The 17,593-nt window shown below is 56.4% G+C and overlaps 1 protein-coding gene across 1 annotated transcript in view; it reads left to right on the forward strand.

The window, feature by feature from the left end:
- CMIP (c-Maf inducing protein) overlaps nucleotides 1–17,593 on the forward strand; it is a 234,070-nt gene that overhangs the window by 200,134 nt on the left and 16,343 nt on the right. The window contains exons 8-10 of the mRNA XM_065898949.1: nucleotides 2,961–3,064; nucleotides 4,755–4,859; nucleotides 10,432–10,785. Of these exons, the coding sequence (XP_065755021.1) occupies nucleotides 2,961–3,064; nucleotides 4,755–4,859; nucleotides 10,432–10,785 (563 nt within the window). The remainder of the gene's footprint in view (nucleotides 1–2,960; nucleotides 3,065–4,754; nucleotides 4,860–10,431; nucleotides 10,786–17,593) is intronic.

Below are 17,593 nucleotides of genomic sequence, written 5' to 3' on the forward strand. Positions count from 1 at the left end.
CCCGCCCCCGTTTGTTTATTTATTTATTTATTTATTTATCCTTGGCTGCTTTGGGTCCTCATTGCTGCGCGCGGGCTTTCTCTAAGTCGTGGCGAGCCGGGGCTGCTCTTCGTTGTGGTGCGCGGGCTTCTCATTGCGGTGGCTTCTCTTGTTGCGGAGCACGAGCTCTAGGCGTGCGGGCTTCAGTAAATATGGTGTGCGGCCTCAGTAGTTGTGGCGCACGGGCTTAGTTGCTCCGCGGCACGTGGGATCTTCCCGGATCAGGGCTGGAACCCGTGTCCCCTGCATTGGCAGGCGGATTCTTAACCACCACGCCACCAGGGAAGTCCCCTGGTTGTTAACTTTAAAGTCACTGTGGATGTGGTGTGAGGTGAGGGCCATGCCCTTTCAGAGTCCAGAGCAAAGGTTCTGGAGTTTCTTTTGCAAAGGACCTTCTCTCATCACAACACGTCAGTGACGGAGCCACATCCCCAGGGCTCCCCTGGCCAGGGTCCATGCCTCCTCAGGTGCGTAAGCATTTTTGCGCATTCCATGGTAGTCAATAGGCTGTTTAATAAGGGTTCTTTTAGGACATCTGACTTCAAAGGGGAAAATGTCAAATTTCAGGCAGCCTCCCAAGGCTTAACCATACAGCATCTCCCTTATACCTGGTTAGTTTTATGGGCCTGGAGTGTTGACTGTGTACTTTTCTGGATAAGAATCAGAACAGCTACAAGGCAGATCCAGAATTTATAGCATCTTTTGTGGCCTGGCAGAGACTGGGGACCCTCGGGCATGAATGCTTACTTCACTTTTAAAGAACTCCCCCGTACGGTCCCGGGGTCTGGGGATGCTGTAACACTTCACAATCCCACTTGCTCTTAAAGTCCACTAACTACACACTGAACTATGTCAAAGAGAACTGTAGAGAGGACAGGGTGGGGGAATTAGGCCCTCCTGCAGAAGAGACAAATGTGATTGTGGCTCACACCAGGCACGGGAAGCGCGGTGGGCCTTCGGTGTCACCCACTTCACACTCCCTAAACCTCAGTTATCGGCCGGGACAGCGTTTCGGAGCCGGCGTGGGGTACCTGTCAGCACAGCCTGAGCCCTGACTTCACCCCACGTGCAGTGTTTCTCAAGGACATGCTTGAATGTTTGGGAAATGGGGAAGGTCACACACCCCCGTGGTATTCTGGGATTTCAGAGCTTCCCCTACTCTCAGAGTGCATCTTTTGTCACTATATCCCGTGTCCCGTTTCAGGGATGAACAAACTGAATCTAGGTTAAGAGTCTCGAAGAATGTTACTCCTTGGGCCGCAGTAAAAGCTAGATACAAATGGAAGCATCCCTTAAGTATGTTCCCCTGGAGATTCTAAACAGTTTGTTCAACTGCATCCCCAAGAATGATCACGGCTCCTGTGCCCACATGCCACTCATTGGTGTGTTCTTGTGGCAGAGGCGACAAGAAGATGTGGCTGTGGCCTCTAGTGGCCCGTGATCTGACCTCCTACTTTCCAAAGGCAACATATTTGACTTTGCCAAAGAGGCAAAATGTCCCTCACCCACATGTTAAAAGGCCACCAGACCCATCTATAATGTTAATTTCCAGGGAAATGACCTTGACCATCCAGAAATCTAATAACAAAGGTAATGGCAGTGAGCAGGGCTTAGTTGAATCAGTTTTCATAGAATCATAAAACGTTAAGGGTGGAAGGGGCCTAGAGATCGTTTCTTCAACTCTCGTTCCACAGTGGAGACAGTGAGGCCCAGAGAGGGCCATGGCTGCACAAGGCCACACAGCTTTCCCGTTACCCTTTTCCTGGGGACTCAGGGACTCTGGGCAACTTCCTCAGTTTGAAAGCACTATCAAGCTTCCATCTTCTCTTCATGCAGGGGCCCCATCCTCTAGCCCAACGCTCTGTGTGCGCGTGTATGTACATATGTATTTGTGGCGTGTGTGCGCACGCACGTGCGTGTGTAGATCCTTCTGGGCTTTCTCGTGGCTTTTGCTGCCCTCCCTATGCAAAGGCATAACCCTAGTAGGCAGGATGGAGGCGGATGAGCCCCCGTCGTCTTGAGGATACTAATTCAGCCTCACTCCAGGTTGAAGAAGCACCAGGCGCTCTAGAAACTCGCTCCTGTGAGCTGGCAGGAGGGCGTGGGCGGGCCGTGTTCTGATCTGGGCTTTCCCCAGGACCCGCAGGATCAGTTAGATCTACAAGGGAAGTCTCCACAGGCTTTATTTTAGATGAGAGTCTGATCCAGGTTGCTTTTTATTAAATGGGTTCCCCCTGAGCAGGGGCAGGAGAAGAAACAGCGGAGTTTGGAGACCACCGGGCTTCCCTCTGATGTCTTACTGGTCAACCTCATCACCACACCGTGACTTGCCCTCCTGGCCGTTCACAGCCCAGCACGCGGGTTCAGAAGTCCAGTGACGTGGGAAGGGACGCGGTCCTTTCCTGGCCCACACCCTTCTCTCCTGCACCGCCTGTGCTGCTTCTCCTGACAAGTCCCCGAGCCGACAGCCACCTCGGACGTTGGCCTTTCCCCTCTTAGCTGAGAAAGCAGGGGGCCCAGAAACTCTCGGGGGACTGCACAAGAGGAGCTGGAGGTCCTCGCTGGAGGCCAGCTGGGCATCTGCAGGCCCCCGTGCAGCCGCGCGGAAGGGAAACACACCAGCTGGGCTGTTCTCCGAGCACGTCTGGGTGGCACGCTGACCCACAGGGTGGGTGACAGGTGTCAGGGACCCTCGTGTGGCAGGCCATCTCCCATCTCCACGGGCAGCCATCGGGAGTTGTGAGGAGAGGGTGACAGGGCCGGTCCCTTCGAGTGAAAGATACTTGTGCTTTTAGGAAGAGATGGCTGGCATGTCCCCGTTGCCTTCCACCCCAGTGTCTCGGGGCAGAGTGGGGTCCCACCACCCCTCTGGCCTCCTGCCTGCCTGTCTCCCCAGCTCCTGCCCTCTGCTCTCTCTGTAGGACTTTGGCAAGTGCCCGCGACTGAGGCTGTTTACTCAGGAGTACATCCTTGCCTTGAACGAGCTCAACGCGGGGATGGAGGTGGTGAAGAAGTTCATTCAGAGGTGGGTTCCTCAGCCGGGCCCCCTCCCCTTCCTGGCCTGCAAGCCAGCTTTCCTCTGCACCCAGAACCACTCACTCCATTGACGCCTGGAGAGGAGCTGCTGGCGTTCAGAGGCCCCAAGCGTCTCATCTTCTACGAGGGTCTCCTGCGTCCTCCTGGCCCCATGTGGTCTGAGGCACTCGCTTGCTGTGTGACATTGAGCCAGTCGCTGTACCCCTCTGATCCTCTTTCCTCTGCTATCCACAGGGGTTGTCATGCAGTTAAATAAGATGATATATGAGGAAGCCCCTAGCACAGTGCCTGATGCTCAGTAGGAACTCAGGAAATGGTTAACAGTCCTAAATAATAAGAGGATTTCTGTGGATCCCACCTGTGGGTGCTGGGTGTGTAGGGAACGATCTCCTGCTAGCCCAGGAGAGTCATCATTGGGGATTTGAACAGCCACCTCCCAGACTTGGCCTAGAGGAAGCCTGATATTCTGACTCTTACTTTTGGTGTTTGGGGCGGGGAGGGGGTGCTTTTGTTTTGATTTTTAAAATTTTTCTCTGTGCCTCAGTTTCCTCATCTGTAAGATGAGAACTATAGTACTTACTTCATCTAGGTAACATGAGGATTCTGTGAGCTCATACACATAAACACCAAGAACGGTACCTAAGTGTGATGGGAACGTTAGTGGTCGTCATCACTACTCTTCTCATTTTTTAAGAAAATCGTGATAGCCTGTCGAAGCCAGGTTCCAAAAGATAGTCACCTGGAACTCACAAAGCATTTCCAAACCCAAGGAATGTGTCCTTCTGGGCACTTCCCTGGCAGTGCAGTGGTTAAGACTCTGCACTTCCACTGCAGGGGGCACGGGTTCCATCCCTAGTCCGGGAACTAAGATCCTGCATGCCACGCGGCCCAGCCAAAGAAAAATAGATAAATTAAAAAAAAAAAAAAAAAGTTGTCCTGCTGGAACCCTGGTGACCCCAGGGTCCCTTTAAAGCACCCAGTAATGGTTTATGAAATTGTTTCAGGTTAGGCCTCTTAGTCCCAACGGCCACACCGATTTTCCGGGAATGTTACAGGTATTATCCCCAGGCCCCAAGCAGCCCTGGGAGTAGGGATATTAGCCCCATTTTACAGATGAGAAAACTGAGGCACAGACATAGCTGTGATGAATAACAATGGCTGGCATTTATGGAGGACTTAGCAAATGTGTCCCAGACCTCATGCTAGGCCAGGATCAGGTTGACCATAATAACTTTTCTTTCAAAGCAGGCCACTTGGAAAAGAAGATGAGGTAAATGATTGTTACAGAACCGCTGGGCATGAATTACAGACACAGGACGTATGGCCACTGTCTGCTAACTCTTCCCGTGAATTAGAAAATTAGATCCTCACGGTACCCACTGAGGAGGGGGCCGTTGTCCCCATTTTCTAGCTTAGGAAAGAGTGCAGAGTTTAAGAAGCTTGCCAAGGCCACTCAGCTGGGCGTGAACACAGGCTCCCTGGATCTGGAGCCCACGGTCCAGAGCTTGGCTCTCTGCTGCCTGCACGTGGCAGAGCCAGGACGCAAATCCCGGTGTTGCCAACCCCCCAGCAGAGGACTTGGGGTGACCCCCATCCCACCCCCCAGTGTGTGTCTGAAGGGCACCCCGCCTCCCCCTCCTCCCTGCCATCACCTCACCTAGCCCTCTCCTCTTTTCTAGCATGCACGGCCCCACGGGGCACTGCCCCCACCCCCGGGTCCTGCCCAACCTGGTGGCTGTGTGCCTGGCCGCCATCTACTCCTGCTACGAAGAGTTCATCAACAGGTCAGTCCCCACCGCCTCGGGAGGGCCTGGGTGGGACACGCTTGCCCCAGGGACGGTGACCTGTACACACCTGGCCAGGCAGGGAGGTGGAGTGGCTTCCACTGGACCTGCCTCAAGTGCGTTTGCCAAATCCCCTGTGTTCACTGGTGCCAGGGCCCAGAACCCAGGGATGTGACTGGAAAAGCAAACGCTGTGAATCAATACTGGCACTGCAAGGCCGTCGTGTTGACTTGGCTTTAGGAACAAGTGTTTTATTCTGAAGATTTCTCACCAGCGGGCACATGTAACCGGAAGAAGACATGACGGAGCCACTGTCCTGGGTCCCCCAGGGTTTGGGTGCAAGCAGCTTATTAGGGAGGTAACCCCAGGAAGCAGTGGGAGGGAGCCTGGGAAGGGAGGACAGCCAGCAGACTCGATGTTCGTAAGCAGGTGACCACTGCAGGCACCTGTGCGTGTCCCGGTGGGACCTCCCGGGAGACTGTGGAATGTTCTCTCAGAGTCCCTCCCCTGAGGGATGATGACACCGGGGTAGTTACTTACCAGCTCCCATTCTTCCCGGATTGGGGTTGGCTCCTGGGATGCAGCGTGACGTGGATGCCATTGGTCATATAGAACTTTCTCTGGTGATCTCTGGGGTCATCAGAGAAGGTATGATGTGCAGGGCACAGATGGCATCTTCTGCAGCCGCCCTGTCCAGTTGTTCAGGTGGAGTACTGCACAACTCGGAGAGGACCGAAATGTGTCTAGGCACCGCTAGAGCTGGGAGCATCGCAGGAATGTATTTCAGTCCTTAAAGGAAAGGCAGTGGAGCGTCACTGAAAACCTGTGCAAACAGGGCAACATGAAGATGTCGTGCTGGTCATTCCCAGGTGCCTGTTCCATGCCCTACAGCATGTTATATTAAAAGCCCAAAAAAAGGAGGAGGCAGTAGAGAGTAAGGCATGGCCTGTACAACCATCCTCGGCATCCCTGTGTGCATGGATGGTCACTTGCCCTTGGCCTCATACACTGCAGCTCTGGAGCTGATCCGCATGCATTTCAAGCCCAGGCCATCCCAGCAAGTAGGAAGAGCATCAGGGGTGTCACAGGCTCGCAGGCTCCTTTTCCTCCTGAAGCCTCCGCCTCACCCACCCTCCCGGGGCTCGCTCCGCGGACACCTGAGCCGGGACTTAGGTTTCGGGGCAGGAACAGGAAGCAGCACCTGCCAGCGTTTTCCCTCTGCGTCTCCAAGGCTCTGCCTGGCTGCCCTCGAGCAGGGTTTCCCTGACTTGGGAGCAGGAAGCAGAATGGAATCTCTTTCCCAGTTCCCACCCTAGGAGAAGGGCAGAGATGGAAAGAACCAGAATTAGGACCCGTGCACACTGCACAGCAACAGCCAGCCTCTGTCCTTCTCTCATCCTTTCAACACTTGTTTAGTGAGGGTCCCTGCTGTGCCAGGTGCTGAAGGTACAAAAGCAAACCAGCCGATGGGGCCCCTGCCCTCCCAGAGCGGATGGTGTGGCAGTGGGTGGAGGGGGTGGGAGTGAGAAGGCCAGCGATTTCATCAGGGCTGTGATGAAAGACACCAGAGGCGTAATTAACGTGGTCCACGGCAAGGAGTCTCCACCCTGGCTGCATGTCAGCGTCACCTGGGAAGGCTTTACAGAAGCTAAACACACACAAACCCTGGGACCCAGCTCTCATCACTTTGGTGTGTTCATCAGAAGGCATGTACAAGAAGGTTTACAGCAGCATTATTTGTAATAGCCCCAAACTAGAGTCTGCCTCAACCCCAGCGTCCTACAGCAGTAGAACGGGTAAGTTGTGGTGTGTTCACACGGAGGCACACTGCAGGACAGCAAGAATGGACAAACTAGTGCCACCAGCAAGCAGTGAACTAACCTTACAGACATAATACGGAGGAAAAGAAGCCAGACCCGAAAGATGCACAGAGTGTGAATCTCGTCCCTTGAGTTTCAAGAACAGGCAAAACCAATCTCTGGTGACAGAGGCCAGAATAGTGGCAGCCTCGGGGCAGGGACTTAGGTGGAAAGGCGTGAGAGGAGCTTCTGGGTCCTTGGAAATGTTTCACATCTTCATCTTGGTCCGTGGTTCTCAGCTGGGGGCAGCTCTGACCCCCCGGGGATATCTGGCAACGTCCGGAGACATTCTGGGCTGCAGAAGAAGGGGTGCTGCCGGCATCCAGTGGTGGAAGTCAGGGATGCTGCTCAACACGCTGCCACGCACAGAGCAGCCCGGAATCATCTGAACTGTCTGGCCACAGATGTCCGAAGTATCTGTGGAGGAGCCCTGGTCTGGTGGCTGTTTATTACACAGGGGAATTTGTGATAGTCACAAAGCTCTGCACCTTAGATTTGTGGACGAGACCGGACTGATGTTATTACCCCCGGGGTGTGCTGGAGCCCAGGCACACTTGGAAGCACATCTCTTCCCAATTCCACAGTCAGGGATGGCATGTTGGTAGCTTGACTTCAATCATGGTGGGAGTATTTACACCAGGAAAATTGGCAAACACTACCAGTCAGGGCTCCATTTTTTCTGGAGACTTTGTTGTTAGACATTTACCCGCATCCCACTGGTTATATCTTAAAGAAGAAGAAGAAGAGAAAAAAAAGGTGTCTGGGCCCCACCCACTGCAATTCTGATTTAAGTGGGATGCCCCTGACATCGGGTTCTTTCTTTTTTTTAACACCTTAGGCAAGTGGATTATGTGGCCAGAGTTGAGAACCCCTGCTCTAGGGGGAAGTGAGGAAAGGGATTCTGCAGGGAGGTGATATTTAAATTGACACCTGCTGGCTGTCAGCAAGGCAAGAGGACAAGACATTCCAGGCAGAGGGAACGGCATGTGCAAAGGCCCGGCAGTGCAGATGGAGCTGCCATTGGTCACATGTCCTACCCATGGTCCTTAAACACCTGCTTTAGAGTCCCCTGGAGTGCTGCTTGAAAATGCAGACTCCTGGACGCAGCGTTTCCGGGCCAGGCCCATGAATCTGCATTCTTAAACTCCACAAGTGATCTGCTCCACGCTAAAGGCCACTGCAGGGGAGGAAGTGAAGGAAACTGAGTGTGCCCTGAGCAGAGAGAGGGGCAGAGGCAGAAGACGACGTTGGAGAGGAAGGCCAGGCCATGGAGAGACTTGTACCACTGAGCTTCTCCCACCTCCACCTCCCGTGCTGAGCTGCTCCTGGGGTCATGTCAGCGGGTCTGCGGCAGGGCCTGAGCCTCTGCTTGTCTCATAGACTCCCAGTAATGCCGCTGCTGCTGGTTGGGGACCGTGCTTTGAGTGGCGGAGCTGTGCCTGTGTGTCAGTTGTGGAGGTTTTATTCTAAGGGCGTTGTAGTCGCCGATGGGTTTTAAGTAGAGAAGGGACTTGATGAGGTGTCCGTTTCCAGACTCCCCTCTGGCTGCCGCTGCAGAGGCCAAGCACGACCTTGGGGATCCCAGTAGGCGGCAGTTACTACTAGGTGCCCAGGGTGGAGGCCTGGGGAGGGCGAGGCGGGCCCTGCTGCCTCCCGCTCAGGCCTGCCCTGATTCCCTGCTCAAGACACAGCCCAGCCCCCTCGCAGCCCACAGTAGCTGGGGATCCAAGTTCTGCCCTCACCTCCCCCAGGAAATCACCCTGAGGGATGCAAGACCTTCCCCAGGCTCAGGTCCATCCCACCCCCTCGGTCAGTCCCTGGAAGATAAAACCCCGTGCCGTCTACCGGGCCCATCTGCGGCGCTCTCAGTAGGTACGTGATGTACTTGCGCACAAGAGAACAGACAACTTGACCCAGGTTACCATAGCTCGCTGGAAAATCGCCCAATCTAAGCCAAGCAGCCTTGAAAATCCACTCCTAAATCCCAGCAAAGGCAAAGGAGATGGAGCTGAGTACTGGATAGCAAGTTTGCTCTGAGTAACTACGCCACATCCTCCACCGGACCACACACAATTTTCCATCAGGCATGGAATTCTCGGACTTTAGCTAAAGGGTTTTGTTTTTCCCCAGCAAAGCTCAAAGTGTATTTATCAAACATCCTTGGTGGGCTCAGCTCAGGCCTGGCTCGTGGCACGTGCTGGACAAATCCAGGCCCTCTGAGCACACTGGGTGTGAGTTCTGTGCTTGAGCCAGTCCTTGTGCACGGGGAGCACGTGCGTCTCTTTGGAAGCACAGGCGCATGCGTGTGGCCCATTTCGGGAAGGACTGGACGAGTAGCTGTTTGTGATCATATCATCGTGCTCTGAGTCTCTTGGAGCCGTGGGCTCAACCGTGACTGCACACACAGGAAGCCCTAAACATGACTGGTGTCCGGACTCCACCCTAGAGATTCCGACCTACGGGGACATTAGGATGTTTAGAAGTGCCTCAAGGGACACTGGTGTCCAGCCAGGGGTGGAGGGTTCTGGCACAGGGGCAGGAAGGGTGAGAGCGGCGGGTGGAAGAAATCAGGGAAGACTTCGTGGGGGAGGAGGACCTGCATGGGATCATGCAGCATCTTGGACATGCAGTCAGGGACCTGGTTTCAAATCCAAGTCCTCTCCACTTACGAGCCATGTCATCAGGGTAGTCATTTGACCTCTGGTGGCATCTTTCCTCACCTGTAACGTGAAGATGGTAATACCTACCGTTCAGAGATATCTGAGAAAGTCTGTGTGGTCTGCGTGATAGCACTTAGCACCGTGCCAGCCCAGGGGCACCAACAAAGGAAGCCCTTTGCTGGAGTTACCTTTGTCCTGACGCGCGCCTCCCCGTAATGTTTGGAAGCACCCAGTGAGGAGGCGCTTTACCCAGACTCAAAGCTCTGACAAGTCCTGCTGTAAAGAGGCCCAGCATTTCCCAAACACCTGTGACCTCAATGATGCCATAGCGCCCTTTCCTCAGCTAACACCTGTTAACCCCCCCCGCACAAGCATCGTTCCTCTAGGTGGTGGAGATGCTGCAAGGGGCGGGATGGGGGGTTAGCCCAGAGCGGTGGGGTGCTGCAGACAGGAGGGACGTGCAGACTCCACGGCACTAGCATCTGGGGTTTGGGATCCCTTTGAAGGGTGTTCCCAGGTGCGGGTCAGAAGCTGAGCTTTCTCACGCAGCAGGGATGGGGCCGCAGAGGTGGGGCCTGGGCCTTGCCCCGAGGATATTAGGGGGAGGGGGACAGTTAGACCACAGGAAGCAACTAGAAGTAAAATCGCTAGTAGGTCTCACAGGTGTGTCCGGAAGGTGGCCAGGGAAGGTATCTTGGTGGAGGTGAACGCCAGGGGCCTTATGGGTCTTGTGTAGAGGTTAACATCACTTATTCGTTCCACAAACGTGTCGACCACCTGCTATGTGCTGGGACTACAGCACGTGCCTCGATGACAGGCAGCCCGGTTTGGATGCCATCCCCACCTCTCCCTGTCTGGAGGCCTTGAGGGAGCCTGTCTCCTCACTGGTGGGGAGGGATACAGTAGCACCAGCTCATGGCACCGCCGTGGGGTTCCGGGGACACTTAGCTGCGTGCAGCCTGGCGCTTGGAAGCAGCCACTAGATGGCAGCTCGCGGCTTCTGTGACCCGCCCCCAGGGCCCGCACTCATGCCCCTCTCCACCTCTCCCCCAGCCGCGACAATTCCCCCAGCCTGAAGGAGATCCGGAACGGCTGCCAGCAGCCCTGCGACCGGAAGCCCACCTTACCTCTGCGCCTTCTGCACCCCAGCCCGGACCTGGTGTCTCAGGAAGCCACGCTGTCCGAGGCGCGGCTCAAGTCGGTGGTCGTGGCCTCCAGCGAGATCCACGTGGAGGTGGAGCCCGCCAGCACTGCCAAGCCGGCGCTGACGGCCAGCGTGGGCAACGACAGCGAGCCCAACCTCATCGACTGCCTCATGGTCAGCCCCGCCTGCAGCACCATGAGCATCGAGCTGGGCCCCCAGGCCGACCGCACGCTTGGCTGCTACGTGGAGATCCTCAAGCTGCTGTGAGTGTCCCCCGGCCTGCCTGGTACCCTCGGGTCGGGGAGGGGGCTTGCCGCTGGCTGGAGGCGTGCAAGGGTGGGCGTGCTGAGTGTGGGTGCACAGGATGCAGATGTAGGGTGTGAGGGCACTTGTTTTGGGGTGTGTGCGTGCACGGCTGTGTGTGTACGTGTATGCTCGAGGATCTGGACACGTGTGTAGGGTACAGGCACAAGCATGACGCCCACACCTGTGTCCATGAGTTTGAGAATGTGTGAGTGCGTACGCCTGCCAGGATGTGCTTCAACGCATGGGGCCCGAGTACGTCTGTGCGTGTGTGGACACCTCTGCGTGCTGTGTAGGGTGTGGGCTCGTTCTGAATCTGTAATTGTCCTCGGGTGAGTATAAATGGCTTTGGATGCATGAGGGCATAACAGCATATGGGTGATTGCCCGAGTTTCTGTGTGTTGTGTGTGTCTGTGTGTCTACATATAGGAGTTGGATATGGGAGGGCTGTGGGTTTCTCTGTAGGGGCAGTATGTGTGTTTTGAGTGCCTGTGAGTGTAAGTGCACAAGTGTAGGTGTGTCCGGGTGCTTGTGCTGCTTCTGTGCGTGAGTGGCTCTGAGTGCAACACGTGGGTATGAGCATTTGTGCACAAGAGCTGGAGTGTGTGTGCAGATATGCCCATGAGCCAGTGTGTAGGTGTGTTTCTGTGTCACACGATCCATGCACGCTTCGCGTGTGTGGTGTGTACTTGCCGTCAGGTTCCAGCAGCTGCCCCCCCATGCAGCCTCATCCGCCGGGCGGGGGAGGGAGCATGGCATGCGGATCAGGCTCCACGTGCCTGGCTGGTGGGAGGAGTTCTAAGCAGGAGCTGGAGACCAGTCTGCTCTGAGTGGTGCTTCTGAGCTGGGTGCTTTGGACCGTGCCTGCCCCTCCCCGAGCCTCAGTTGTGTGACTCTAGAATGGAGGGGGTCTTAGTCTTTGACCCCCAAGGGTCTTTCCAGTTCCACCATTCCCACCCCAGACCCGTCTCGGACTATGCGCGCCTGGTACTGTCCACTCCCTTCCGCCCCGCGCTGAGCTCTGCAGTTCTGTGGACCAGCTGGGCCGGGAGAACCCAGCAGACGCCTCCCCCACTTGCTGCCACCAGCTCTGTCCTTCAGAACGGGACTGGGCACCACTTGCAGGGATGGGCATTGCCCGGTGCAGTTGGTGGTGGCACATGGGCTTTTCCAAGGGGTTGGGGGCATGACGGCATGGTCGCATCTGACCGATGCCCGGTGCTTATCTAATGTCAGGGCACCGGGGCCCCTCGATCTGGGGGGGCCTGCCTCCTGGGGCTCGTCAGTGTTGCTGGGGTCACACCGAGTCCCTGCGTCGTTGTTGCTCGTCTGCGGCGTTCGTTCTGCTCTCATGAACGGGGTGCTGCCCGGAGTGTGCTCGTGGTCCAGAGGGTGGAGGCTAGCTGCCGGTTGCCTGGTGAATGAGAGCTGCCTAGGCGTGCCCCTGTTCACGCTCTAAAAGCGAGGCCTGTGGTGTCTGTGGAGGTGAGCACGTGTGTGCACACACAGGCGTACATGTTACGCAGTGGCTTCTCGTGATTGGAGGTGACTCTGGTTGCAGCATCCCCGAACTCTTCCTCTGCCCTTGCTTTGGCCCCGGAGAGGAGAAGGGGAGGCCTCCCTTGGTTCCGGCAGCCAAGGCCAGCTGAGGGCACGACCACGATTAGCGCTATCCCCACCCAAAGCAGATTCAAACTTCTGCTCAGAGAGCATCTCCGAGAACACATCTCAGTCTCTTTAAGGCTGGAGGAGTCCCCGCTTTCTCCCAGGGTGGCGGCCAGCCCTCTGAGGGACCGGCCAGCCGCGGCCCACATCTCCTTCTCATCTGGCCGGGCCCGGCTCTCCTCCTGCGGCCCCTGACTCCGGCTGTTTTCCGCAGACACCTGGAACTCCCAGACCTTCTGCCAGTTCGGGCCCTGACTCATACTTCTCATTAAGCACTAAGGATTTGAGTTTCATCATGCAGTTGACACACATTTTTTTTCCTTCTTCATAAACACGCTCATGAATGAGGACTCTGTTCTTCCTGATCTGCTTCCAGACCTCCTGCTTGCCCACATTGCCCAGCTGCCAGGTCATGGGTGGGGGTCAGGGGGCCCGTCAGAGGCTGCCTGCTGGGCGCTGGGCGGCGTTCCTGACCACTGCTCAGGGCAGCATGTCCCGCCCCACCCGGAGATCTCCACGAAGCAGGGTTTGTACGTCCAGAAGCCTTTTTCACCTTGGGGGAGCGCAGAGCACGATGTGGGCCCGATCGCTTCTTTCCCCAGCAGCTTTCCTTCCCTAACCCTGCTGCCTGCTTGACTCACTGGCCCACTGGAGGGCCTCACATGTGTCAAATCCGCAAAACCCCAGCAGCTCAAAGTGCTCCAAAGCATGAGACGTTGGAAAAAGCACAGATTCAGAGCCAGACGGCCGGGTTCAGGGCCCAGGGGTGTCAGTGTTAGCTTGTGACCTTGCACTGGTTACCCACCCTCTCTGAGTCGAGCTGCCCCCAGCCATTAGAGGGCATGGCTTCGGGCCCCAGCACAGAGCAGGTATCTTGCAGGCATGGACACTGGGCAGATGGGAGTTACTACACTTTCTGACTACAACTGTGTTTCCTCTATTTTAAGGTACCATTGGGAGTAAGACACATCATCGATTTAATAACAGCACTTTGAGAGGGGAAAAAGAAAAAAGAAAAAAAACCCACGAATGTGGCATTCAGTGCAGACTCAGTTTGCAAGAAGCGTGCATCTGAGAATTGAGGAAATGCGGCCATAGGACTTAGTCTGCTGTGTAACTGCAGGCAGTGTTCTTGGCTTCTCTGGGCCTCAGTTTTCTCATCTCTAAAATGGGTGTCTTCCTCAGAGGGGCTATTGGGAGAATTTAGGACTTGGTGAGAGTGGACTGCTGTTATCAGTAGGACGGCTCCCCAGATGAGAGTAATGTGTAAAGAATGGAAGGACAGAGGCTCTAATGTGGAATTGAGGGGTCCTATCAGTGCATTGTGGGGGCCAAAGAAGCCATGCTTAGAGCCTGGGCCCAGCCTGGCAGACCGCGTCCACAGGAGCAGGCGGGCACCGCTCCATCCCGAGAGAGTGGACAGGGGCCCTGATTAGTTGTGTTCCCATCAGAGGGCCCTCAAATAGTTAGAATTTAACACCTTTGGAAAATAACGTAAACTGCAAAACGTTCCCTGGAGACTCAGAAAAGGAAAACTGTTCCCAGCACAGGTCAAGGCTGACTCTGAGATCATCACCCTGTGAGGCCCAGGCTGGGTGGTACGATGGAAAGAATGTGGACTTTGGGAGCTGGACAGAGCAGGTTTGGTCTGTAGTTGTTCGGATTCCAGCTCTTAACCTCCTGGGCACGTGTGTGTGGTTCACACATTTGTTTACCCACTTATTTATGCATTCTTTCATCAAACACTTAGAGCACACCTAGGTGGGCCAGGTTCTGTGCTAAATGCTGGGGACCCAACGCCCCCTGCTCTCATTCCCTCTGAATCTGAGTAGCACCAAGTTCTAAAAGCAGCGACATTGCCTGCCTGGTGGGATGGAGCGTGGGAATCTCCCGGCACACGTGTGGCCACAGGCAAAGGGATGCCCTTCCGTCCAGGAAGAGAAAAGAGCCGCCATCGTGAGGGAAAGATGGGAGACGGGCACATCCACTGTTTTCTGATCAGCTCGAATCTGGCTACTTGTTACTTTTGCAAACACATGGATTTTAAAAGAGGCCTCGATGGGCTGGAGGTCAGCTGGAAGACGCCTCACCCCTCGGGGCCTTTAGGGAAAATGCAGATGGACTTGGGGTTGTCCTCGTGACCGGGAAGCACGATAGTGACTAGAATGTAGAAGGCAGGCGCCGGGGACATCGCCCAGGACCACCCTGCTCCGTGAAGGACTGGCACAGCCAGATAGCGCAGCTCTGCTGAGCGGAAACACCCGGAGTTCAGTGCAGGGAAGGGGGACTGTCTGGGGGCTTGGAGACCCTGGCGGACAAGGAGTGGCTGGAATAGCCTCCAACAGGCGGAGAGATGGAGAAGGAGGTTGTAGGCAACCTCACGGCCAGGATGAAGCCCGTGAGTGTGGCTGGGGAGTCTGATGAGGCTCTGGGGTGGGGTGGACTGGAGCCCAGTCAGCATCTCTGCCCTCACGCGGGCCCTCAGGCCCCAGACACCACCACTGCCAGCCGTTCCTCCAGGTCAGCTCACCGTCTGCCAGCCGCTGTCTTCCCAGTGGGGCTCGGGGGCGGGAGCTGGGTGCCCGGGGGCGGGGGTGGAAGGACCACCTCACCTCCTTGGTTGAACGTCAGCCAGACTGGGGTCCAATCTTTCCCCGCGCCGTTCAACTGATCGTATGATTTCGGACAATGAGTCCGCCTCTCTGGGCCTCGGTTTCCCAGTTGTGAAATAAGGATAGTGACGCCTGTCAGTGCGTCCTGGCTCTCAGGGCTGCCTCGAGAATTCAGTGAATCCGTGTGTGCCACGCGTTCGCCGCACCACCTGGCACCCTGCAGGCTTGCGGCAAGGACAGGTACCCCCATCCCCACGGTCAGCATCTCCGTGCTCGGGCTTCCGGCGAGGGTTTTAGATGAGGTCTGCAGAGCAGCAGAAATACACGTGTGTGTGTGTGTGTGTGTGTGTGTGTGTGTGTGTGTGTGTGTGTGTATGTATAGTGTATGTATGCGTATAGATGTCCTGGGGCTTGTGGCCACTCTGTAGAACCCAGACACTCCCTAGAGCATTTGAGGCCAGTGGATCTGCCTACAGCCCTGGCAGGTCCCTGGTGGGATGACGAGGCAGAGAAGGGGGATTTGCCCGGATCCCCAGCTTCAGAGATAAAGGCCACTCGTGTCTCACCTTGGATTTTAATCCCTGGGCTAGTTGCCTTTTGAGGGAGCAGATATTGTGCGTGTGACGGCAGGAGCAAAGCAGAATGAGCTGTGTCCCTGACACACCCTCCTGGCGCCCTGGGCTGCTTTAGGTGCCTCGCTCATGGTCTTCTAGAAAGGCCATGGACCTCCCCTTGGTCTCCCAGGCCTCGCTGTGCCCTAGCTCACCCCCAGGGGCCCCTTTGAGGACCCCACCAGCGCCCCACCCCAGGGAGCCACACACGGCATTCTCCAGGCTGTGGCCGTGACAGAGCCAGGGTTCAGGTTGGGCGCTGCGAGCACACAGCCGTCAGGGCCAGGCCTGCCCGTCCCAGACCCGTGTGCTGGGGGCTTCGGCTTCTCAGAGGCTTGCTTGGCCCCCCGTGCCCTGAGGCTGGTGTGTTCTCCCCATGCCATGCAGAAGATTCCGTGAAATCGGGGAAAGGGTCTGCTTGGAGGAAGCACGTTGTCCACGGGACAGCTCCGAGCTCTGGTCTAACAGCACCTGTCAAGCTGGGTTACAATTCTACCAAGTGTGCATTGTCTCTGCCGGGCCAAGGCGGCCGCCCCAAATCCTCGGAACCACTCTGCCCTCATTTCCCACGTCCACCCCTCACCGGCCCAGCTTGTCTCTGGTGTTACCTACGCGCACCACTGCCCGCCCCCCTCGCCGGCCCCGCTCCCCTCCCAAGCAAGAGAAAGGAAGTCCTCAGCCATGTAGGCTCTAAACCGCTCGTGGAGAGCAGCCCAAGGCCAGAGGGCTGGATTTCTTGCTCACGGAGCCTCGTTCAAGTCCAGCTTCTCCCCTCACGAGCTCTGTGATCTTCAGCAGGTGTCCTGACCTCTCTGGGCCTCCATTTCTCATCTGTAAATGGGGGTTATAGGATTAAATGTGTGCTGCTTATCAGAGGCCCTCAGGTTGCTTAAGGCACCTGGTTCACTCTCCCCTTCCTCCCTGAGCCCAGGAAGGCCTGGCTATCCTGTCCTTCCTGCAGGTGGGCTCAGGCCTCTTACAGCCCGGCCTGCAGCTCTTGCTTCCACCCCAGGTCAGCCTGGCCTGCCAGCCCTGAGGCCAGCACTGCTCTCAGGATGCTCCTGACAGGCGCTCTGCTGGCCACGGGGATCCCACGCCCATCCCTTGGGCCTGGCCAGGCCCCGGGCTCCTAGCTTCCCAGTCCCTGCCCAACACACCCACCATGTACGCTAAAATGGTCAGACCGGATATTTGGAGTAAGTCCAGGAGCCAGCTGCAAACTTGGAGCTGGGCAGGGCCCAGGCCCGGAAGGAAGTCTGTCTGCCTCTGCCTCTTCCTTCACCCCTGCGTCCCCCCCCTGGTCCTGCGTGAGCTGCCATGACAGAGCCTTCAGGAGGCCGACCCAGGCTGGGGAGACGCTTTCACCTAGACCCCTGCCCCAACCTCCCACTGAGCTTAGGGCCTGGACCTGGTGACACAACCCTGTTCACTGACCACCTCCCCTTCCTCCGGAGTGAGCCATGGTCTGGGCTGTGTCTGGCCGGGAGCCCAGCAGATGCCTACACACCAGGCACGGCCACAGCTCCTCTGACACCCACTCTGATTATGGGTGATTTAAACACTCCGTAGAGATTCCTGTATTTAATGGCATTTCTACATTGAACGTATTTTTTTAAAGCAGAAGAAAAATGAGTACGTGCCCCTTTTGAGAAAGGGAACAGGGCCTGCCTCTGCAGGTGGAAACAGGGGCCACGAGTATGTTGTTCGGTGGGTAGGAGCACAGACACGGGAGCCAGGCTCCTGGGGTCAAACCCCAGCTCTTACCGACTGTGTGGCCTCGGGCCAGTGCCTGTCTTCACCGAGACTCAGTTTTCTTGGCTGTAGAATGGGGATGGCGGGCACGTCCAGCTCACCAGGTCTCTGGGAGGAACACAGGGGCT

Source organism: Phocoena phocoena, chromosome 20 (assembly GCF_963924675.1).
Source record: "Phocoena phocoena chromosome 20, mPhoPho1.1, whole genome shotgun sequence".
NCBI lineage: Eukaryota > Metazoa > Chordata > Mammalia > Artiodactyla > Phocoenidae > Phocoena > Phocoena phocoena.